The 19,696-nt window shown below is 44.8% G+C and overlaps 1 protein-coding gene across 8 annotated transcripts in view; it reads right to left on the bottom strand.

Moving 5' to 3' along the window:
• The window catches only part of cnot4b (CCR4-NOT transcription complex, subunit 4b), a 194,130-nt gene that overhangs the window by 110,226 nt on the left and 64,208 nt on the right, over positions 1-19,696 (bottom strand). For all 8 annotated transcript variants that reach the window (XR_010976900.1, XM_068051066.1, XM_068051068.1 and 5 more), the window contains exons 2-4: positions 12,322-12,560; positions 5,722-5,919; positions 1,568-1,654 (exon numbers count right to left, since the gene is read on the bottom strand). Coding sequence is in view for 7 of the 8 variants with exons in the window: in XM_068051066.1 (XP_067907167.1) it covers positions 1,568-1,654; positions 5,722-5,919; positions 12,322-12,495 (459 nt within the window). In the remaining variant the exon portion in view is untranslated. The remainder of the gene's footprint in view (positions 1-1,567; positions 1,655-5,721; positions 5,920-12,321; positions 12,561-19,696) is intronic.

The raw sequence follows: 19,696 nt of genomic DNA, 5'->3' as shown, positions 1-19,696 counted from the left end.
GCGCTTAAAAATAATATGCTTGCATGTTCTGCATTCCCCCATTAGAGGTAATAGGTTCTTTTATCGACCTTATCAAACCCTTCTTTCATTTTAAAGGCCTCAATTATGTTACCCCTCAATCTTCTAAACTCAAGAGAATACAAGCCAAATTTATGTAACCTGTCCTCATAATTTAACTCTTTATCCTCTGGCATCATTCTAGTAATTTTGACACCTATCAATGGAGTAGAATAAAAGATTTGCAAGGAACCTTTCCCCCAACCACTGTAACAGTATTTTCAAGTCTCTTGTCAGTGTGACCAATAGCTATCACCTTTGATTTAAGAAATAACTAAGTAACAATCACGATCTACCCTCCTGATTTCAAATGGAGTTCCCATATCTTTTCTTTTCTTTTGCTGAAGTTGCATTCCAGAGCTTGGTTTCCTCTTTTGTGGCAAGTAGCTCTTCACCCTTCCCATGGTCCACCCAAACCCCTGAAAATAAATTATAAAGCCGAAGTTAACCAGAGAACTTCACACTCAAACCCAGGAAGTTCTTTGAGTATCGGCAGTCTTGGACAGTAAATAAGAAAAATGTTGTGGCCTGATAAGTGAGGTTGTACCATGGGATGTTTTACTACATTCAAGGTGCAATTTAAGTGTAAGTTATTGTTGTAATGCCCACAGTATAGCTCCCTCTTTCCCTATCCAATTACTAGCTTTTTTCTTATATCTCCATGTTCCTCTCAACTTCCCATTCATTTGTTCTGTGCTCTCAACTGCCATTTTGCACCACTGTTTTGCACCAATCTGCATTCAATGGATTTTTTTCCCCAGAAGATAAAATTTTGCATTTCTCCTTCCCCCATGATTTAAAAACTTTTGAAACCCAAGGTTTGGATCACTGAATCACTATTTCTCAATTGACCTCACTTCTTCCTCCCTACCTCGATGCTGTCCTACACCATGGCTTGATAAAATTTGAGGTGCAGGGTGGGGGAAATCTATAATGTAGGATAAAGCAGTATAACCTGCTCAAATCGCTTTAAGATCAGTAGCACAAAAATATCTTGGTGCCTGCTTTGGTTGAACAACTAAACTTAGTAGGACTTCGATAACTCTTGTTCTTACTGTTGTGTAGGTCAGCGCTGTTTACATGCAGAGTAAACCACTGATACCACAACAGCTAGTGTATGGAATCCCCTCCCCCATCTCATATAAAAGGTGAACAGATGACCAAATAAGACCATAGGTATTGTGCTGAGTTTGTCAAATTTCAGCCCATTAGAGCAGGGATAAGCATAATTATTTACACTGCTCCAAAGGAGAGAGAGGAGGAGAAAGGACCCAGTGCTGTCAATCCTGGCAGGCACACAGAGACCAATGCTGCAGGTACATGATTTGTTGTCAGATGAAGACAACATTGTGCCTGGCTGAAACAGCTGAAAACACAATGGAAGCTCGTTCACTGTTGAAGCAAAAAAAGAACTGTGTCAGTACTATAAACCCTCGTCCACCATTCCAACAGGACAAAGAGTAACGGCAAGCAAGTGAAGGGAAAAACCAATGAGAAACTGCAATCTTACCTGTGACCCTGCATATGATGTGCTGTTGTTGATGACAACTTTATGTATTTTACCGAACTTCCCAAAATATTCTGGCCGTTTTAAAACCTGGCAAGAGAAAAAGATAAAGATAGAGTTCCACTGGTGCTAGTCAGTCCCGCATTATCTACTTCAATTCAAAGTCAGCACAAGCTTAACCAGCTGAAAAAATCCTGAAAATAAAAGTTTTGGAAGAGATAATAAAGCTAATTGCATTAGCAATAATAGAAACCTTGAAAGTTCCATTAAAATTAGCTGGGGGAGCAACAAGGAACCATCCGAGATTAAACACAGAATACATTCCTTGGCTAATAGGAATTCTCAGTATAGCAACAATTCGGATTGGCACCCAAAGACCAAGAGTGCGTAAATACATAATTTGTCAAGATTGTGACTTTCACCAACAACTTGAACTTAAAAGTATCTGAAACTGAATTTAAGTCCTTTCAAAAAGGATATTTATCAGCAATTAGCAGCTTACACCTGAAAACAGTAAAAACTTTAAATTTGTCTGTCGTCAGTCCACTTAACAGAAACAAGTTTTCAATGTGTTTAAGCCCTGCACGCCCATTGTATTGCTCCATATCACAACAAACATCATTGTAATTCAGAACTTTGCATTTACAGAATGTGTTGCAGTGCGATAGTTCTTTAAAACAAATGATTTTTAAAAAGGGCAGACAAGTGCGGGTCCGTCTTCTTCACAGGGCATTCGGTTCACATCAAAAGGCTTACATGCTTGCACTGCAGGATTTACGGCCAGAATTAACTTGCTGACAACAAGCTGTTGTCCATAGTAGAAGTAATCAGTAATTGCTTGAGTTTGATAGAAAAGAAAAAACTGCAGTTGGAAGGGCAGTGCTCGAACACAAGAAATAGGAGCAGGAGTGGACCCTATGGCCCATTGAGCCTGCTCCGCCATTCATTACCACCAACAGCATTACCATCGCTGAATCCCCCACTATTAACATCCTAGGGGCGACCATTGACCAGAAACTGAACTGGAGTAGTCATATAAATACCGTGGCTACAAGAGCAGGTCAGAGGCTAGGAATCCTGAGGCGAGTAACTCACCTCCTGACTCCCCAAAGCCTGTCCACAGGCACAAGTAAGGAGTGTGATGGAATACTCTCCACTTGCCTGGATGGGTGCAGCTCCAACAACACTCAAGAACCTCGACACCATCCAGGACAACGCAGCCCACTTGACTAGCACACCATCTCCAAACATTCACTCCCTCCACCACCGACGCACAGTGGTAGCAGTGTGTACCATCTACAAGATGCACTGCAGCAATGCACCAAAGCTCCTTCGACAGCACCTTCCAAACCCATGACCTCTACCAATTAGAAGGACAAGGGCAGCAAACACATGGGAACACTACCTGCAAGTTCCCCTCCAAGTCACACACCATCCTGACTTGGAAGTATATCGCCGTTCCTTCAGTCGCTGGGTAAAAATCCTGGAACTCCCTTCCTAACAGCACTGTGGGTATACCTACACCAAATGCACTGCAGCGGTTCAAGAAGGCAGCTCACCATCACCTTCTCAAGGGCAATTAGGGATGGGCAATAAATGCTGGCCTGGCCAGCGTCGCCCACATCCCATGAATGAATAAAAAAAAAAGACTGATCTCGGGCTTCAATTCCACTTTCCATATCCCTTGATTCCCTGAGACACCAAAAATCTGCCATAAATGTATTTAACAATGGAGCATTCACAATCCCCTGGGGTAAAGAATACCGAAGATTCACAACCCTTTGAGTGAAGTAATTTCTTATCTCAGTCGTGCACCATGATCTCCTTAGCCTGAGACTATGCCCCCGTTTTAGATTCCCCGACCAATGGAAACAATCTCAACGTCTACCCTAGCGAGCCCCTTCAGAATCTTCTATGTCTCAATGAGATCGCCTCTCATTCTTCTGAACTCGAGAACGTAGGCCCAATTTACTCAGCCTCTCAGAGGACAAGCCCATCAGAGGGACCAATTTAGTGAACCTTCACTGTACCGCCTCCAATGCAAGTATATCCTTTCTTAAATGAGGAGACCAAAAATGCAGTCTTCCTGATGTGGTCTCACCAAAACCCTGCACAATTGCAGCAAGACATCTTTATTCCTGTACTCCAATCCCCTTGCAATAAAGGCGTACATGCCATCTGCCTTCCTAATTGCTTGCTGTACCTGCATGCTAACTTTCTGCATTTGTTGTACAAGCACACCCAAGTTTCTGATTATTGACACTTACAAGTTTTACACCTTAGAAAAAATATTCTACTTTTCTACTCTTATGACCAAAGTGAATAACTTCACACTTCCCTACATGAGATTCCATCTACCATCTTGCTGCGCACTCATTTAACCTGTCCATATCTTTTTGCAGGCTGTGTTCTCCCAGAGCTTACCTTTCCACCTACCTTTATATCATCAGCAAACTTAGATACATTACTCTCTCTTTTCATCCAAGTCATTAATATAGGTTGTAAATAGCTGAGGCCCCAGCACTGATCCTTTCAGTACTCCACTATTCACTGCCTTCCAACTTGAAAATGCTCATTTATGTTCACACTTTGCTTCCTGACTCTTAACATATCCTCTATCCAAGCTAATACATTATTCCCGAATCCATCAGCCCTCATCTTATCTTTTGGGTGGCACCTTAGCAAATGCCGTTTGGAAATCCAGGTATACAACATTGACTACTGGTTCCCCTTCATTTATCCTACTAGTTATGTCCTCAAAGAACTCTAATAAATTTGTCCAACAAGATTTCCCTTTAGTAAAACCATGTTGACTTGTTCCAATCATATTGTGTGCTTCTAAGTGCATTGTTTGGACTTCCTTAATAATATATACCAACATTTTCCCAACAACTGATGTTAGGCTAACTGGCCTGCAGTTCACTGTTTTCTCTCCCTCCTTTCGTGAAAAGCAGTGTAACATTTTCCAACTTCCAATGTGATGGGACTGTTGCCAAATCAAAGGAATTTTGAAAAATCATAGTGAGCGGATTCACTACTGCTGCAGCGATCTCTTTTAGAATCCTAGGGTTTAGGCTATCAGGTCCTAATGATTTGCCAGATTTTAGTCCCTTAAGTTTCTCCAATACATTTTCTCTGCTGATATTAATTTCCACAATTTCCTCACATGTTCTCGCCCCTAGGTTTCCATCCATTTCTAGGATGAAACTTGTGTCTTCAACTGTGAAGACAGACACAAAATATTTGTTCAATGCCTCTGCCATTTCCTCATTCCCCATGATGATTTTTCCTGTCTGTGCTTCTAAGGGACCAACGTTTACTTTAGCTAGTCTCTTACTTTTTATATACCTACAAAAGCTCTTATTGTCTGTTTTTATATTACTGGCTGAGCCATGGATCTGTCTTTCTTGCTGAGTTTTTGTTTTTCAAGGGAATGTATTTTTCTCGAACATTTTGAATTGTTTCTTTCAAAGTTTTCCCACTGTTTATTTACCACCATAGCTTTGAGTCCATTTGCCCAATTTACCTTGGTCAGTTCTCCCCTCATTACTTAGGTAATTGGCTTTGTTTAAGTTTAAGATTCTTGTTTGTAACAAGATGTCATACAAAAATTAGCTGAAAGATGCTCTCCCACCACCCCTCCCCTTGAAAGGCAAGGAAGAAAGACCAAGTGAATTTTACACAAAACTTTTTACCATTGCTGGTATTTGAGATGCCTACCAACAAGGGTGCCGAGAAGGTGCTCAGCTGCAGAATTTTTGCCTTTCAGTCAGAAGGTTGTGAGCTCAAGTCCCATTCCAGATACTTGAGCACATAATCCAGGCTGACATTTCTGTGCAGTAGAGGGACAGCTGAGTTGACAGTAGTGCCATCTTTTGGGTGAGACGTTGAAACGAGGCCCTGTCTGCCCTCTCAGATGAATGTAAAAGATTCCAGACACTAGTTGGAGAAAGGGAGTTCTCCCAATTTCATAGCCACATTTATTCCTCAACTAACACCAATCTGATCATAATCACATTGTTGTTTAAAGGACCTTGTGTGCAAATTAGCTCCTCCATTCCCTACATAAATAATACTTCATTGCATGTAATGCACTTTGAGTCATTCTGAAAAGTCATAAAAGGCACAATAGACTTGCAAGTCTTTATTTTGCTCACCTCTGGATCTGCTAGCCGCTGTGACAGACCTACCACAAAGACTAGATTCTTTTGTACTACGCGTACGCTGGCCAGATGCTTGCGGTTCTCTGAGATTTTCTGTTTCCGCTCATTCTGCTTTTGCTTCTTCTCGTTTTTTATTCTCTGTAGCTCCTCTTGAGAAAGTGGTTTGTAAACTGCAGGGTCTTCTGGGTAGGGCTGGATGGACAGAAGAAAAGCACAATACTGGGTTTATACTGACAGTAGAGAGCAAAGAATATTGTGGCATTACCAGAATCTATCTTTTGCAAATGACAGCTCCAATGTGAGCATTTTCATGCTACAAAGTAAAACACGAGACAAAAATTTATTGGTCATGTGGATGCAAATTTAAATTTTAACTCTCCTTAGCTGTTACGTTGCAAGCTTTTACATTACAAAATTTAACAAATGTCTCTGGTTAAATGTTCCATGTACATTTATTCAGGCAGATGACTATACCGAAGTCTAATACTTAGATTACTCTGCACGTGGTGATGAAGACAATAAATTAAGCATTTGTTGGGACAAGACCAGCTGCCAGTTTACCCAAACTTCTCAGTTTGCACCAGAGGGACAAGTGTAATTAACACTAGCAGTTTAATAACGTATGGTGGACACTGATATCTGGGAGTGAGTGCAAGGTCAGAATCTAAATTAGCGGGGGTCTCGGCAGCAATGTCAAACAAGTGCAAGAGCTGCACAATCTTCACTGGATCTAGCAATTGCTCACAGTAAAACTATTTTGTATGTTTTGCACCATACTTCTGGGTTGGGGGAGTGGAAGACCAGCACAAAATGCACAAACGGAAGATGGAAACATAGAAGGTAGGAGGAGTAGGCCATTTGGCCCTTCGCGCCTGCTCCGCCATTCATTATCATGTCTGATCATCCAACTCAGTAGCCTCCCCCTCACACCATCTCTTCAGCCATGTACTCATCTGATATATCCTGCTATTTCTACTCTGACTAGCACGTGGCACTGGTAGTAACCCTGAGATCACTACATTTGAGGTCCTACTTTTCAACTTACTTCCTAGCTCCCTATATTCTGCTTTTAGGACCTCATGCTTTTTTTTTTACTTATGTCGTTCGTACCAATGTGTACCACGACCACTGGCTGTTCACCCTCCCCCTTCAGAATGTCCTGTAACCGCTCTGAGACATCCTTGACCCCAGCACCAGGGAGGCAACATACCAGCCTGGAGTCTCTTTTGCAGCCACAGAAATGCCTATCTATTCTCCTTACAATTGAATCTCCTATAACTATTGCATACCCACATTTTTTATTCCTCCCCTGTGCAGCAGAGCCAACCGTGGTGCAACGAATTGGGCTGTTGCCGCTTCCCCCCCCACCCCCCACATCGAGAGGCGATTCCCCCCAACTGTATCCAAAACAGTACATCTGTTTTGCAGGGTAACAGTCACAGGAGATTCCTGCAATGCCTGCCTAGTCCTCTTGCTCTGCCTGGTAGTCACCCATTCCCCTCCTGCCTGTGGGGTCTGAGCCTGCGGTATGACCGCCTCTCTATACATGCTATCCACGATACTCTCCACCTTGTGGACGCTCCACAGTGTCCCCAGCTGCTGCTCCAGCTCAGAAACCCGGGTTTCCAGGAGCTGCAGCTGGACATACTTCTTGCACACATTTTGATCCCGGGAACTGGAATTGTTCCCAACTTACGACATGGAGCACGAGGAGCACATCAGGGCTTTGAGCTCTCCTGTCATGACTTAACCCTTGAAATTAAATGAAATCTTCTTTAAGATCTTAATGTCCAATAATATCAGTTACTCTATGGCCCTTCTTCCCTGGTCCTCGTTACTACCGAACTCCCTAAAAAAAAAAACTACTTACTTTATTTGAAATAAATGTTAAACTTTTCTTACCTGAGATACTTACCCAGCTATCTAGAGCTATTCCTTAACAGCAGTAACTCACCAACCAATCACCTCGCAGCTCTCCTGTGACGTCACGGTTGGCTTTTTTTTTCAAAACTCCGGCACACTGGAAGAGGTCCGCACCGCTCCCGGACGCTAAGAGACTGGGCCTCGATCCTCGGGTTTGATTTATAAGCTCCGCTCTCGCTGTTCTCCCCACAGGTTCGCTCCGCTCCCGGAAGGTAAGAGAACGGAAGTGCGCACTGGATTCATTGCTCACTGCAGGTACCCTTAAGATTGCTTTGGTCCCCTGTTCCAGTGAAACAATTAGAATCCTCTGGCTTATTGTGCCACTCAACACCAGAAGGATGAAATTCAGCTCTCGTGCTCAGGCATAACAGAATCGTTCTGTTGAAACTGGCAAGATTGGCTGACTTTGTGGCACGAAACTTGTTTATTGCCATTTTTTTCTCAACAGATGACCTGATTAAATTAGGACATTTGAAATAATGGTGCCGGTAATAAGCGTCCATGTTGCACTCAAATCAAAATCAAAACAGGGAGAAAGAAATTAGGCTCATGTTACGCCTAGAGTAAATCAGGCTTAGATAACCTCACCAAACACTGCAACTGTGGCAGATTTCACCAAGCTTCATCTTTTTTTGTGATCCAAACAGTAATTACTTGCTTCATGGGAACATAATACTGTGTCCATAAAACTTGAACAGTTTAAAAAATATTATAACCAATTAATAATGGAGTTTGCTTTCTTCCCAGTAACAAAACTTGGTGGGATCCATCAAGAAACTGTGCTGACTTAATCCTTAGGAGCTGGTGGATTTGTTTTTGTCCATTTTTTCTTGGGATGTGACTGTAATTGGGAAGGCTGGCAATTACTGCCCATGCCTGGTTAACTGGGTGGCTTTAGAGGCAGTTAAGCATCAACCACAGTGTAGTCACAAAGAATAGCAGATTTCCTTATCTAAAGGAATCAGTTTCATCTTTAATGAAAATTCAACACTTCATGGTCACTCGGGTAGGCGGTGGCTTAGTGGTATTATCACTGGACTAGTAACCCAGAGACCCAGGGTATTTCTCTGGGTACATGGGTTCAAATCCCACCACAGCAGAAGGTGGAATTTGAATTTAATATATCTGGAATTAAAAAGCTAGTCTAATGATGGCCATGAAACCATTGTCGATTGTTGTCAAAACCCATCTGGTTCACTAATGTCCTTTAGGGAAGGAAATCTGCTTTCCTTACCTGGTCTGGCCTACATGTGACTCCAGACCCACAGCAATGTGCTTCATTCTTACATGCCCTCTGAAATGGCCTAGCAAGCCAGTCAGTTGTATCTGACTGCTACAAAGTCTATAAAAAGGAATGAAATCGGATGGACCACCCAGCATCGACCTAGGCACCGGAAACGACAACGGCAAACCCAGCCCTGTCAACCCTGCAAAGTCCTCCTTCCTAACATCTGGGGGCTTGTGCCAAAGTTGCGAGAGCTGTCCCACAGACTAGTCAAGCAACAGCCTGACAGTCATACTCACGGAATCATACCTGACAATGTCCCAGACACTGCTATCACCATCCCTGGGTATGTCCTGTCCCACCGGCAGGACAGACCCACCAGAGGTGGTGGCACAGTGGTATACAGTAGGGAGGGAGTTGCACTGGGAGTCCTCAACATCGACTCCGGACCCCATGAAGTCTCATGGCATCAGGTAAAACATGGGCAAGGTAACCTCCTACTGATTACCACCTACCGCCCTATCTCAGCTGATGACTCAGTACTCCACCATGTTGAACACCACTTGGAGGAAGCACTGAGGGTGGCAAGGGCACAAATTGTACTCTGGGTGGGGGATTTCAATGACCATCACCAAGAGTGGCTCGGTAGCACCACTACTGACTGAGCTGGCCGAGTCCTGAAGGACATAGCTGCTAGACTGGGTCTGCGGCAGGTGGTGCGCGAACCAACATGAGGGAAAAACATACTTGACCTCGTCCTCACCAATCTGCCTGCCGCAGATGCTTCTGTCCGTGACAGTATTGGTAGGAGTGACCACCGCACAGTACTTGCGGAGACGAAGTCCCGCCTTCACATTGAGGATACCGTCCATCATGTTGTGTGGCACTATCAGCGTGCTAAATGGGATAGATTTCGAACAGATCTAGCAATGCAAAACTGGGCATCCATGAGGTGCAGTGGGCCATCAGCAGCAGCAGAATTGTATTCAACCACGATCTGTAACCTCATGGCCCAGCATATCCCCCACTCTACCATTACCATTAAGCTGGTGGACCAACCCTGGCTCAATTAAGAGTGCACGAGAGCATGCCAGGAGCAGCACCAGGTGTACCTCAATGAGGTGTCAACCTAGTGAAGCTACAGCCCAGGACTACTTGTGTGCCGAGCAGCATGCAATAAGACAGAGCTAAGCGATCCCATAACCAATGGATCAGATCTAAGCTCTGCAGTCCTGCCACATCCAGCCGTGAATGGCGGTGGACAATTAAACAACTAACTGGTGGAGGAGGCTCCACAAATATCCCCATCTTCAATGATGGGGGAGCCCAGCACATCAGTGCGAAATATAAGGCTGAAGCATTTGCAACAATCTTCAGCCAGAAGTGCCGAGTTGATGATCCATCTCGGCCTCCTCTTGAAGTCCCCAGCATCACAGATGCCAGACTTCAGACAATTTGATTCACACCGCGTGATATCAAGAAACGACTGAAGGCACTGGATACTGCAAAAGCTATGGGCCCTGACAATATTCCGGCAATAGCACTGAAGACCTGTGCTCCAGAACTTGCCGCGCCTCTAGCCAAGCTGTTCCAGTACAGCTACAACACTGGCATCTACCCTGCAATGTGGAAAATTGCCCAGGTATGTCCTGTACACAAAAAGCAGGACAAGTCCAACCCGACCAATTACTGCCCCATCAGCCTACTCTCAATCATCAGTAAAGTGATGGAAGGTGTCATCAACACTGCAATCAAGCAGCACTTGCTGAGCAATAACCTGCTCAGTGACGCTCAGTTTGGGTTCCACCAGGGCCACTCAGCTCCTGACCTCTTTACAGCCTTGGTTCAAACATGGACAAAAGAGCTGAACTCAAGACGTGAGGAGAGAGTGACTGCCCTTGACATCAAGGCAGCATTTGACCAAGTATGGCATCAAGGAGCCCGAGCAAAACTGAGGTCAATGGGAATCAGGGGGAAAACCCTCCGCTGGCTGGAGTCATACCTAGCACAAAGGAAGATGGCTGTGGTTGTTGGAGGTTAATCATCTGAGCTCCAGGACATGACTGCAGGAGTTCCTCAGGGTAGTGTCCGAAGCCCAACCATCTTCAGCTGCTTCATCAATGACCTTCCTTCAATCATAAGGTCAGAAGTGGGGATGTTCGCTGATGATTGCACAAAGTTCAGCACCATTCATGACTCCTCAGATACTGAAGCAATCAGTGTAGAAATGCAGCACGACCTGGACAATATCCAGGCTTGGGCTGATAAGTGGCAAGTAACATTCGTGTCACACAAGTGTCAGGCACGGACCATCTGAAACAAGAGAGAATCTAACCATCTCCCCTTGACATTCAACGGCATTACCATTGCTGAATCCCCCACTATCAACATCCTAGGGGCTACCATTGACCAGAAACTGAACTGGAGTAGCCATATAAATACCGTGGCTACAAGAGCAGGTCAGAGGCTAGGAATCCTGAGGCGAGTAACTCACCTCCTGACTCCCCAAAGACTGTCCACCATCTACAAGGCACAAGTCAGGAGTGTAATGAAATACTCTCCACTTGCCTGGATGGGTGCAGCTCCAACAAGCTCGACACCATCCAGAACAAGGCAGCCCGCTTGACTGGCACACCATCTACAAACATTCACTCCCTCCACCACCGACGCACAGTAGCAACAGTGTGTACCATCTACAAGATGCACTGCAGCAATGCAACAAGGCTCCTTAGACAGCAACTTCCAAACCCGCGACCTCTACCAACTAGAAGGACAAGGGCAGCAAATACATGGGAACACCATCACCTGCAAGTTCCCCTCCAAGTCACACACCATCCTAACTTGGAACTATAACGCCGTTCCTTCACTGATGCTGGGTCAAAATCCTGGAACTCCCTTCCTAACAGCACTGTGGGTGTACCTACTCCAAATGGACTGCAGCGGTTCAAGGCAGCTCACCACCACCTTCTCAAGGGCAATTACGGATGGGCATTAAGTGCTGCCATAGCCAGTGATGCCCACATCCCATGAATGAATAAAACAAACCTCACTTTTACTGAGGCCAGCTTTTTGGTTTTAAAAACTGAACTACATTCTTAAAGTACCATATTGGGATTTGAACTCATTCTCTGGATTATTCGTCCAGGTCTCCGAGTTATCAGTCCCATAACATAATCATTAAACTACTATTCTCAATCAGGATTATTATTGATGCATACTTCAAATTCGTCATAATGATTACAGCTGGTCCAGGACCGCCCCTTGCGGAACTCAACACAGTTGAATTCTCAGCAACGAATGTCTTTCATTTTTCATGTCCTCTGCCAAACTAGGTGATCATTCCTTCAGTCGGTATTAAAATATATAAATACAAAATAGTATGTGTCGCTGACCGTGTCAGAACACAACCAATAGCGTTACAGCCTCGTGGCTTCTGAACGACTTACTTTTCTGCAGGCTGGACAGAGGCCGTTCTCATCTGTGCGTATACGGTGCCAACAGAATCGACAGATCTGGTAGCCACACGTGCATGGGAAGAAGTTGATGTCATCTATCTCGAGGGGCTCCATACAGAGAGGGCATTCAACAGGGTCCTCTTTTGTGTCGGGGCTGCGAGACATCGTCAGTCTTCACAGGATGTTCAACTTCTCACCAATGAAACTGCAGAACTAAGTCTGTTTCTGGTCTGAAAAATCAACACAAAGAAAAATTAGCCAACAGTAGTAAGTGGGGAGCAATGTCATACGCTTACCCACTGTTGAAAACAATGCACCCTTAAAAACCACTGATTACTATGGCCTGCTGTACACAAACCAGAAAACAATGGAACCAAGCAAGACAAAAGATCAAATGAAAACCTATTGACTGGGATGCAGGAAAGCAACACAACTGTCAATCAGTCCTGTAATGAATGTATAGCTGCACTCAAATCCCCTCAAATTTCCAACAAAGGCTGTCAGAGCCCAAACTTGTCACTGGGCTTCAGTGGATTGGTTCCAATGTGATATGGTCAGGCAAACTGTTTCGTACGGCATGATATATGGAGATAAAATCCATGATTCCTATACGTACGTGATGAGATTTGCTTGCTTAGTACTGTGATTTTCACTGAAGAATCTGTGGCAGTGAAACTACCAGGTTTGAGCAACACATCACTTGTGGTCATCAGGAAAGTCCCACTTAAGCCAATATGCTTCTTGCACAATCCAACCAGCCAGATTGCGCCTGTTACAACCACAACCAGGGGCAGACCCATACTCACCAGCACTTCATCCCAAAGTTGCAGCAAGATTTTTGCAGACATAATCCCAGGATGGACTGAATCTGCAACTGTACTACTGGGTGCTTGTCAATTCAAGCAAACATTTTCACACATTACAACATTCCACCTGACTGAGTGACGAGTGAAACACTGCGTATGTAATACTCTGTCATTCAAGTTTGTTACGGGGGATCAGTGTGAAGAAAATTATTTCAGAGTTCCACCCATTGCTGAATTAATTTTAGGCACACTTACTTTAATGCAGAAAGGGAGCTATGCACGGAACTCGAAGATTTTACGACACAAAACTCCCTCAGAATGGGTGCAGCAATCTTGGTTGAGATGGTCTGATTTCCAAAACTGCCCTGTGAACCGGAAACAGGGTAGCTATTTTCTCTCCTTTCCAGGTTTTATTAGACTAACGGGATATCCCCATCTCTTCTATCATCAGCAATCATCCAGAATAGGAATCCAAACACAAGTCCTGTGGAGTTACGTGCCGGCTGTTATGGGAGCTCCTGTAACACCACTGCATAGACCTGACTATGCTCCAGTACAAATTGCTCAGTACCCAAATCATTTTCAGAACACTGAGCTCTCCAGTAACTGGAAGATGATGGACACTGACTCCCTGCCCAGAGTTTAGAACTTAACTCGACATTTTCCAAACCCAACTCCTGTAGACACGTGGCAAAAGGAACAAATGATAGAGACCATTTCAAACTGGTATTTCACACCAAACAGATGGGGTACAACTTGACGTCATGGAGTTAATTCTGGATCCAACTGATAGACATTTCAACTGCAGTTTAACAGAAACTGGACACTACCTCTGTGTGTATGGTCATGGTGGTTGTATCATATATCCAACGTCAAGTACGCATGTTGTATTTATGTCCTCAGGAAGTCCCAAAGCGCATCACAACCACTGGATTCTTCACTGCACATATTTGTGGCCAATTACAGCAAGACAACACTAACAGCAATGAGATGAATGACCAGTTTAAAATATTTTAGATAATGTTGGATGAGAGATGAATATCGGTGCGACATTTCAACAGTGACTCCACTTAAGGTGTACTTCATTGGTTCTAAAGTGCTTTGGGCCATTCTGAAGTCACAAAAGGCATGATATAAATGCAAATTCATTCATTCTTTAAGCAGGGCACTGGGAAAACTCCCTTCGTTTCTTCAGATAGTATCATAGGATCTGACACAACCACCCCAATAGGATGGACCTCGGTTAACTTCACACCTGAAGGAGGATGACGCCACCAAAACATGCCTTCAGAAGTGCAATGAAATAAAAATTTTTTTTTAATTCTTTCATGGGATGTGGGTGTCACTGGCAAGGCCAGCATTTATTGCCCAACCTGAATTGCCCTTGAGGTGGTGATGGTGAGCTACCTTCTTGAACTGCTGCAGTCCTTGGGGTGTGGGTACACAAACAGTGCTATTGAAGGGAGTTCAAAGATTTTGACCCAGCGGCAGTGAAGCAACGGTGATATAGTTCCACGTCAGAATGATGTGCGTTTTGGAGGGGAACTTGCAGATGATGGTGTTCCCATGTATTTGCTGCCCTTATGCTTCTAGGTGGTAGAGGTTGCAGATTTGGAAGGTGCTGTCGAAGGAGCCTTGGTGAGTTGCTGCAGTGCAGCTTGTATATGGTACACACTGCTGCCACTGTGCATCAGTGGTGAAGGGAGCGAATGTTGAAGGTGGTGGATGGGGTGTCAATCAAGCAGACTGCTTTGCCCTGGAAGGTGTCAAGCTTCTTGAGTGTTGTTGGAGCTGCACCCACCCAGGCAAGTCGAGAGTATTCCATCACAATCCTGACTTGTGCCTTGTAGATGGTGGACAGGCTTGAAGGAGCGAGATGAGTTACTTGCTGCAGTATTCCCAGCCTCTGACCTGCTCTTGTACCCACAGCATTTATGTGGCTGGTCCAATTCAGTTTCGAGTCAATGGCGACCCCCACCATATTGATAGTCGAGGATTCAGCGATGGTAATGCCGTTGAAAGTCAAGGGGAGATGGTTAGATTCTCTCTTGTTGGAGATGGTCATTGCCTGGGACTTGTGTGGCACAAACGTTACTTGCCACTCATCAGCCCAAGCCTGAATGTTGTCCAGGTCTTGCTGCATATGGACAGCTTCAGTATCTTGAGACATCGCGAATGGTGCTGAACATTGTACAATCAGCGAACATCCCCACTTCTGACCTGATGATGGAGGGAATGTCATTGATGAAGCAGCTGAAGATGGTTGGGCCGAGGACACTATCCTGAGGAACTCCTGCAGTGATGTCCTGGGACTGTGAAGATTGACCTCCAGCAACCATAACCATCTTCCTTTGTACTAGTTATGACTTCAACCAGCAGAGAGTTCCCCCTGCCCCCCCACTCCCCCAATTCTCATTGACTCCAGTTTTGCTTGGGCTCCTTGATGCCATACTCAGTCAAATGCTGCCCTGATGTCAAGGGCAGTCACTCTCACCTCATCTCGAGTTCAGCTCATTTGTCCATGTTTGGACCAAGGCTGTAATGACGTCAGGAGCTGAGTGGCCCTGGAAGAACCCAAACTGAGCGTCACTGAACAGATTATTGCTAAGCAAATGCCGCTTGATAACACTATCAATGACCCCTTCCATAACTTTCTGATGATCGAGAGTAGACTGATGGGACGGTAATTAGCCAGGTTGGATTTGTCCTGCTTTTTGTGTATAGGACACACTTGGGCAATTTTCCACATTGCTGGGTAGATGCCAGTTTTGTAGCATTACTGCAACAGCTTGGATAGGGAAGTGGCTAGTTGTGGAGCACAAGTCTTCAGTACTATTGCCAGAATGTTGGGAGGGCCCATTTAGCTTCCAGTGCCTCCACGGTTTCTTAATATCACGTGGAGTGAATTGGATTGGCTGAAGACTGGCATCTGTGATGCTGGGGACCTCAGGAGGCAGAGATGGATCATCCATCGGCACTTCTGGCTGAAGATGGATGCAAATGCTTCAGCCTTGTCATTTGCACTGATGTGCTGGGCTCCCCCAACGTTGAGGATGGGAATATTTGTGGAGCCTCCTCCTCCTGTTAGTTATGTGGATGTAGCAGGACTGCAGAGCTCAGATCTGATACATTGGCTGTGGGATCGCTTAGCCCTGTCGATTACATGCTGCTTCCACTGTTCAGCATGCAAGTAGTCCTATGTTGTAGCTTCACCAGACAGACCACATTTTTAGGTATGCTCCTGGCATGCTCTCCTGCACTCTTGATTGAACCAGGGTTGGTCCCCCGGCTTGATGGTAATGGTAGAGTGGGGGATATGCCGGGCCATTAGGTTACAGATTGTGGTTGAATACAATTCTGCTGATGACCCACAGTGCCTCACACATGCCTAGTTTTGAGTTGCTAGATCTGTTTGAAATCTATCCCATTTAGCGTAGGGTATCCTCAATGTGAAGACGGGACTTCGTCTCCACAAGGACTGTGCAGTGGTCGCTCCTACCAATACTGTCATGGAGAGATACATCTGAGACAGGTAGATTGGTGAGGATGAGGTCAAGTAGGTTTTTCCCTCGTGTTGGTTCCCTCACCACCTGCAGCAGACCCAGTCTAGCAGCTATGTCCTTTACGGCTAGGCCAGTTAGTACATCCAAGCCACTCTTGGTGATGGACATTGAAGTCCCCCATCCAGAGTATATTCTGTGCCCTTTCTACCCTCAGTGCTTCTTCCAGTTGATGTTCAACATGGAGACACGCTGATGCATCATCCAAAGAGGGGCTGTAGGTGGTAATCAGCAGGTGGTTTCCTGGTCCATGTTTGACCTGATGCATGAGACTTCATGGGGTCTGCAGTCAAAGTTGGGGACTCCCAACGCAACTCCCGCCAGACTGTTTTGCACTGTGCCGTCACCTCTGGTGAGTCTGTGCTGTCGGTAAGACAGGACACACCCGGGGAAGATGATGGTGGTTTCTGGGATATTGTCTGTCAGGTATGATTCAGTAAGAATGACGAGGTCAGGCTGTTGCTCGATCTCGTCTGTGAGGCAGCTCTCCCAATTTTGGCACAAGCCCCAAGATGTTGGAAATGAGGACTTTGCAGGGTTGATATTGCTGTTTGCAGTGCCCAGGTCGATGCCGGGTGGTCTATCCAGTTTCATTACTTTTCTTGGACTTTGTAGCGGTTTGATACAACTGAGTGGCTTGCTCGGCCATTTCAGTGGGTCTGGAGTCACATGCAGGCCAGACCAGGTAAGGACGGCAGATTTCCTTCCCTTAAAGGAAATTAGTGAACCAGATGGGTTTTTACAACAATCGACAATGGTTTCATGGTCACCATTAGATTAGATTTTAATTCCAGATTTTTATTGATCGATTTCAAATTTCACCATCTGCCATGGTGGAATCTGAATCCATGTCCCCAGCATATTAGCCTGAGCCTCTGGGTTACTAGTCCAGTGACATTACCACTTTGCCACCGCCTCCCCTGGAGGAAATACAGTATGTGCCCTAGAAGCAAGGGTACTACCAAGTGAATCCCAAGAACAAAAATACTGCTCGACACCTGGTGGGTCAATTAATGGCATGTAAAGAAACTCGTCCCTCCTTCAACTTTACCTTCAAAGCATTAACTCCTTGTTGGAGTACAAAACTATATATGTTGGACAGCTTTGAGTGCCATACCCAAGTGGTAATTCCTCATTTGACCCTACACAGTGGGCAGTGACAGTCTACTAACTTTGAAGAGCATCACTGCACTGTCTGACTTCATCCTCACCTGACAGTCACACAGCACACTTCCCAGACAGAGCGAGAAACCTGGTCCACTCACACCTGGAGTACTGAGAGCAGTTCTGGGCACCACACTTTAGGAAGGTTATATTGGCCTTGGAGGGAATGCAGCATAGATTTACCAGAAAGACACCTGGACTGCAAGCATTAATTTACGAAGCGAGATTACACAAACTGGGGTAGTATTCCCTGGAATTTCAACGGTTGAGGGGTGATTTGATGGAACTTTTCAGAATATTAAGGGGGTAGATAGGATAGTTGAAGAGAAACTAGTTCTGCTGGTTGGGGAGTCTCGGACTAAGGGGCACAGTCTAAAAATTAGAGCCAGACTTTTCAGAAATGAAATTAGAAAACACTTCTACACTCAAAGCATGGTAGAATTTTTGGAACTCTCACCCGCAAATGGCAATTGATGCTAGATCAATTGTTTACTTTAAAACTGAGATAGATTTTTGTTACGCTAAGGTATGAAGGCATATGAGGAAAAGGCAGGTATATTGAATTAAGTCATAGATCTGCCATGATCTCACTGAATGGTGGAATTGGCTCAAGGGACTAAAAGGCTTACTCCAGTCCAAATGCTCCTATAACCTGTTTAAATGGGTTCGTGTTATTACAAAGGCCTATGTCCCGTCGGAATTTAGTTAAGACTTTGAGAACTCCGATAACCAACAGCAAAAAAAAAAAACTTGGTTTGCCAACCTGGGCTGGTTTTATTTGGGTTAAAGCAGCAAACCAATATATCAAACCAAACCCCATCAAAACTGCCCTTGAACTGTAATGAGGTGCCCCAGGAAAGGCACTTATACTCCTGCCTCATTGCACTTGCAGTTGAGGTACCATCATTCAGCCAAGCCGCCATCTTATGGTTAATGCCTAGAATTGAAAAGCATGCAGATTCAACTGCCTCCGAGCCAAACTGTCACGGGTTTGGTTACGAACATATTAGGAGCAGGAGTAGGCTGCTCAGGCCTTCCAGCCTGCTCCACCATTCAGCAAGATCATGGTGGAACTCATTACTCCACATTTCCACCTACCCCCGACAACCTTCCACCCCCTTGCTTATCAAGAATCTATCTACCTCTGCCTTAAAAATATTCAAAGACTCTGCTTCCACCGCCTTTTGAGGAAGAGAATTCCAAAGTCTCACGACCCTCAGAAAAAAATTTCTCCTCATCTCTGTCTGAAATGAACGACCCCTTATATTTTTTTTTTTTTAAGTGACCTCAAGTTCTAGATTCTCCTACAAGGGGCAACATCCTTTCCACACTCACCCTGTCAAGACCCCTCAGGATCTTATATGTTTGAATCAAGTTGCCTCTTACTCTTCTAAATTCCAGCGGATACAAGCCTAGCCTGTCCAATCTTTCCACGCAAGACAGCCTGCCCATTCCAGGTATTAGTCTAGTTAACCTTCTCTGTACTGCCTTCAACACATTTACATCCTTCCTTAAATGAGTCTAATACTGTACACAGTACTCCAGATGTGGTCTCACCAATGCCCTGTATAGCGGAAGCATAACCTCCCTGCTTTTATATTCAATTCCCCTCGCGATAAACGATAACATTCTATTAGCTTTCCTAATTACATGCTGTACCTGCAAACCAACCTTTTGCTATCCATGCACAAGGACACCCAGATGCCTCTGCATCTCAGAGCTCTGCAATCTCTCACCGTTTAGATAACATGCTTTTTTATTTTATTTTATTGATTTCGAGATACAGCACTGAAACAGGCCCTTCGGCCCACCGAGTCTGTGCCGACCAACAACCAC

This window comes from Heterodontus francisci, chromosome 18 (genome assembly GCF_036365525.1).
Source record: "Heterodontus francisci isolate sHetFra1 chromosome 18, sHetFra1.hap1, whole genome shotgun sequence".
NCBI lineage: Eukaryota > Metazoa > Chordata > Chondrichthyes > Heterodontiformes > Heterodontidae > Heterodontus > Heterodontus francisci.
This window is presented reverse-complemented; position numbering and strand designations above follow the sequence as displayed.